This window comes from Canis lupus, chromosome 4, assembly GCF_003254725.2.
Source record: "Canis lupus dingo isolate Sandy chromosome 4, ASM325472v2, whole genome shotgun sequence".
NCBI classification, from domain to species: domain Eukaryota; kingdom Metazoa; phylum Chordata; class Mammalia; order Carnivora; family Canidae; genus Canis; species Canis lupus.
This window is the reverse complement of record NC_064246.1, coordinates 70,670,251-70,675,396: the sequence shown is the minus strand read 5'-3', so window position 1 is coordinate 70,675,396 and position 5,146 is coordinate 70,670,251. Positions and strand designations below refer to the sequence as shown.

The window sequence follows — 5,146 nt, the reverse complement described above, 5'->3', positions numbered from 1 at the left end:
CAGATGATCCTCCCTCTGACCTATGGTCAGGTCAATAGGAGCCTATCGCTACATCACCACGCCTACGTCAATCTCCTCACTGCACCTCCTCACGGAGGCATTTTCTCATCTCCCATCACCAAAGAAGAAGGGAGAGTAGGGCACAAACAAGACATTTTCAGAGAGAGAGAGAGACACCACATTCACGTAACTTTTGTTAGAGTATATTGCTCTAATTGTCCTATTTCATTAGTGGTTAATCTCTTAGTGTGCCTTGTTTATAAATCAAACTTTATCATAAGTTCGTATGTATAGGAAAAAACACAGAAGGTTCGGGACTGTCTGCGATTTCAGGCTCCCCTGGGGGGGTCTTGGAATGCATCCCTGCAGATGAAGGGGGGACCACTGCAGTTTAAAGGAAGCAAGTCCCCTTTGCTTCGGACCAAGCTTGCACACTGACTTCCAGCTAAACAGAAGGGGGTGGGGGGGTGCAGCTTGCTTTTTAAAGGGGCATTTAATGTGGCTGACTAATTTTTCTCCCATAAAGACTCATGTTTAAAGAAAATCCTTCGGCAGGCTGATTGCAATCTGGTTTGTACCAGAGCAATAGAACCCCTGGTTCTAAATACGCAAGGCATAATGAAAAGATTACAGCTCAGCGGCCGGGTGCAAATTGGCCTGGGTTGTTTACTGCGTGAGGAATGCCTTCCCGCTCCCCTTCTCTCCCAGTGCAATCCCACACACGGAGGACAACCCAGGAGCACAAATACCTGTCTGTGTCCCATTTCCCTGCTTCCCAGAGCTTGGACCTGGCCCTGTGGAAGGGAGGGCCCACACCTGGGCAGGAAGGGCAAGGTAGAAGGTGAAGGAAACAGGCTCCATGATCAGCACCGACCTCGCTGGGCCTCTTCTGGTTCTGCAGAGCTTTTGGCTCCCAAAGAGTGCGTTGGCGCCACACCAACCATGAGTTTGAGTCTGCCTCCCCCATCTCCACGAGGTCAAAGGAGGAGGGCTGAACTTCCCCAGTGTCCACTGTGGCTTGATGTGCATCTTTATTTTTTTTTTTTATTTTTTTATTTTTTCCAGTCAATGAAAGGGAAACTTTATTGAGGCCCCAGGACCTATTGAGGCTCGGGCAGGAGGCCGCCCTGCGGGCAAAGGAAGAGCTGGTGGAGGGGCCTTATTTGACCTTCTTTTTGGGGCGCAGGTTGTTGGTGTGGCCGCACTTCTTCTTGCGGCAGTTGACAGCACGGGGGTGCAGGCGAGCATAACACTTGCGGCAGATCATCTTGTCGCAGTTGTATTTCTGGGCCAGCTGGCGGAGTGAAGGCTCAATGATGCCACCTCGCAGGCGAAGCACCAAGTGCAAGGTGGACTCTTTCTGGATATTGTAGTCTGACAGAGTTCGGCCATCTTCTAGCTGTTTGCCCGCAAAAATCAGACGCTGCTGGTCAGGCGGGATGCCCTCCTTGTCTTGGATTTTGGCTTTGACATTTTCAATGGTGTCACTGGGCTCGACCTCAAGGGTGATAGTTTTGCCCGTCAGGGTCTTCACAAAGATCTGCATCTCTGCGTCTGCTGGAGCGAACTCGCAAGGCCGCCGCCACCAAACCGCTCGCCCACCTCGTTCGATGTGCATCTTTAAAGCCAGGTCAAATCTGTCCTAGAAGAAGGTGATTGACCAGGTGATTAAATTCTAGGGTTGGAATCCTGGCTCTGTCCTTTGCAAGCCCTGGGTGCTTGGGCCAGTCTCCGGCCTGTTGTCCCACATCAGCTTTGTCTGTCCTGTGAAGCTGAAATGAGCCCACGCACACAAAGCATCATGCCTGGGACATGGCAGGTGTTTCGTCAGTGAGGCTGCCGCTAGAGTGCAGGACACAGACATGGCGGACGATGGTAGAAATGGCCGTTCATTGGCCCATCTGCCGTGGCCTCCAGGGAGCCTGAGTTTACGTGCAACTGTTTTCTTGGCGTTGCCCTGCTGAAGCCTCTGGTTTCAATCTCCTCTCAGCCTGGGCCTGCTCCTACCTGCTGCCATTCTGATGCCAAGTCTAGGTGCTCACCACCCTCTCTTCATGGCAGCTTAGTACTTTTAATCCTTCTCTGCTCCAGTCTCTTGCCTTGCCACTTTCCTCAAGAAAACAACACCATTATACTGAAACGAGGTAGGGGTTTCCTCACGCCACTTAGAGTTCTGTTTTAAATCTTTGAATGCCAGCTCCCAGGGATTTCCTAGTACATGGGTGCCTCGCTTGTGTCTGTGAGAACCAGATCTAGATTTTGACTCCTAACCAGGAGAGAAACAGAAGGAGAATCATTCTGACAGGGGCTGGGCAGTGAGCTGTGGCCCACTCAAAACGGATGTAATGGATGTGAGGGGTTGAGGAGAGGACTACTGGCAAAGATGTGGGCAGAGTGTGGGGAGCTCAGAAGGGATGATGCAGAAGCCTGGAGCAGGGAACGGTGGGGGATGGCTAGCACCCCTATGCCAAGGGGGGCCAGGTAAGGGGGCTGTTTCTTGAACACAGATTCCTGGAGCCTTGCAGAGGGGCTCTCTGACAGGAGCTGTGCCCTTCTGAGATGGGTACATCTGACCTGTGGTGACCTCACAAGAAGATATGCTAGCCCCACGCCCCTCCCTCCCTCAGATCTCCTGCCCAGGCTGGGCTCCCCACTGGCCGAATCCACCCAGAAGCTGGAAAGCATGAGATCCCGGTGGAAATCCTACTGCTCAGCCTTCCCTCCTAGGGCAGAGAGCAGGTGGGACAAGGGGCAAGAGAGCATTGGGAAAACAGAAGACAAGACAGTTTGGGAGAAAAATCAGTAATACACAATAAGATTGCACTGATCTTGGCCAGTGTAAACTCCAGATACCCAGGTGGGTGAGCCCTCACGCTCACCACCTACAACCTACTAGTTGTTACTAATTCTGCCCCCCCCCCCCCCCACTTTCTGTCTCAAGCAAAACAGCAAATTTCTATGGAACCATTTATTCTTTTAAAGAGGCTGCCCGCTGTTTAGTAATACATTATGGAAATTACAAACAAGAAATAATTAAGCTAGGGTAATCACAACCCACAAAACACTGTATAGCAATAATATCAAAGTGGCAGGAAACAAAGAGCCTTACCATAATATTTTTCAATATTGCTCATCCCCCTCAGAAAACGGAGATATATAAAGTGTACCTACCCTCAACACCTTATTCCTATTAATGCCCCATCCACGAAGCAAGTAGTCATGATCTCCCAGCTACCTAATGCTTTCTTGACACATTCAGTTTCTCTTTGCAGCCCCTAGCGAGTCAATCAGACTCACTGACGCCAGGATTTTTCTTCTTCTTTTTGCCTTCATCAAAACTTACTTGTCCTGTGTCCCATCACCTAGAGACCACATTCTTCTGGGAAACTACTAAACTAATTTGTAAACAAGATTTTATAGTAATTTCTGTAATATCTCTTTTTACTCAAGCTTTTTTCTTAACTTCCTACCTCAAAGTTTATAATATTATAAGTTTATAATTTTTAGCTTTTCTCTCAATGTGGTTAACAATAAAGAGCATGGACTCCTCTCTGGCCTTTTTTTTTTTTTTTTTTTCTGTGTTGATTAAAGAAACACAGGATGGAAAGAACTTCCATCCCTAGATGGAAGTTTTTGTTAGGTAAGCTTCTCTGGAAACAGACTTCAAGACAGAGAATTGCACGCAGAAGGTTATTGGGAGACTGTCTTGGGAGATATAAGGACCTGAGGAAGGCAGGATTGGGGAAAAGCAGGAGCCGATCCACAAAGCAGCTGCAACAGAGGCCTCAGCCATTCCTATGGGAAGCTCTGGAGCTGAGAAGTCCCTTCAGAGATGCCCTAATTGAGGCAGAGGTGCCAGCGCTGACATCTTCACATCAGCCAGCTAGTGGCTGTCCCTGAAAGTGTAACCCTAGGTGAAGCAGTTCTCTGTAGCTAAGGATAATTCCCAGTAAGCCATGTAGCCATGGCCTGACATTAGCTGATAGTCCCAGCAGCTGAGTACGTACATACTCATACATACTCAACGTATGAGTACGTTGTTCCTGAAGGGGGACCTCTACAGAGCTCCACAGCGTCCACTATGAGCTGCTCACATCTACTTGCATCTAATGGTAACTTTGCTTTGTCTGGAAACAGCTTTTCCAGGGTCTTGGCTAGTCTTGTTTCTTGTAAAAACTAAGAAGTGCTAGTGAGATGAACTATAGCCCTATTGCTGCACTTGACCTTGCATTCATGATTGATGCTCAGGGTAAGGAGTAGTAACTCAATCTAGATGTCTCTCACCCTCAACCAGCAGATCTACTGATCTAGGTAGCTAGCTCGGTGGGGGGACCCAGACCCTCTTTCGTGAATTCCCACGTCCTTCTCAGGCTGTGGCTGCTCTGCGTGTGCATAAACCATTATCTCCAGGAATAGGAACACTGAAAGGTGTCCAGTCAAGGCCCTGCAGGCAGGAAAGGCAAACCCATATACCAGGAATATGTATCAACCCTAGTCAAGATAAATTGCTCCTCCTTCTAAGTTTGAAAAGATTCAAAAGAATTGATTTGCTACCAAATGACTGGCGAGGGTGCCATATTGGAGACACAGCATTACTCTTTGTTACTGGCAGGTCAGATGGACGCTCAGCAGCATCATTAGTTAAATCAGCCTTTGTGAGCATGTTCTTGGCCAATGCATAAGCCTTCATATTTACCATCATGGCTACTCTGTTTATGAATCCACTGCACAAGCGCTGGGCTTGAAGGGGACAGAGGCTGGCTGACACCTACCAGCTGAATCAGTTGGTTAGTTACTAACTCTTCTGTAATGTATGTTATCTGGTTGTGCCTACCCACATAGGTCCAGCCATGTGCCTCTTCCCCAGATTCACTTGTCCCCAGTCTTTTAATTGTTCTCTTTGAAGGCCCTGGCAAGCCAACCAGGCCACCTGCCATATACTCTGCTTCCAAGGACTATCCCAGGTGCCAACAATTTCAGGTTTGGTGCTCTGGAAACCAGATTCTAAGATACAGAGTTGCATGTTGAAGATTGATTTTTGAGTGCCCTCAGGAGATATATCTTTAAGGAATTGAAGGGGAGAAAGCTTGAAGCAAGGGAGTTAGTAGACCTTTTCACCCCTATATCTGTTAGTCATTGGCCACAA

General features: G+C 48.4%; 1 protein-coding gene across 1 annotated transcript; it reads right to left on the bottom strand.

Annotated features, from left to right (window-relative positions):
* Window positions 1–1,065: 1,065 nt before the first annotated feature.
* LOC112652755 (ubiquitin-60S ribosomal protein L40-like) lies at window positions 1,066–1,633 on the bottom strand. Its single transcript, XM_035715429.1, has one exon. It carries the CDS (start codon window positions 1,616–1,618, stop codon window positions 1,160–1,162), a length of 459 nt encoding a protein of 152 aa, XP_035571322.1. The 5' UTR covers window positions 1,619–1,633; the 3' UTR covers window positions 1,066–1,159.
* Between the last annotated feature and the right edge of the window lie 3,513 nt (window positions 1,634–5,146).

Coding starts and splice junctions, on each gene's coding strand:
- LOC112652755 (XM_035715429.1), bottom strand. CDS start 1,618: ATGCACATCGAACGAGGTGGGCGAGCGGTTTGGTGGCGGCGGCCTTGC.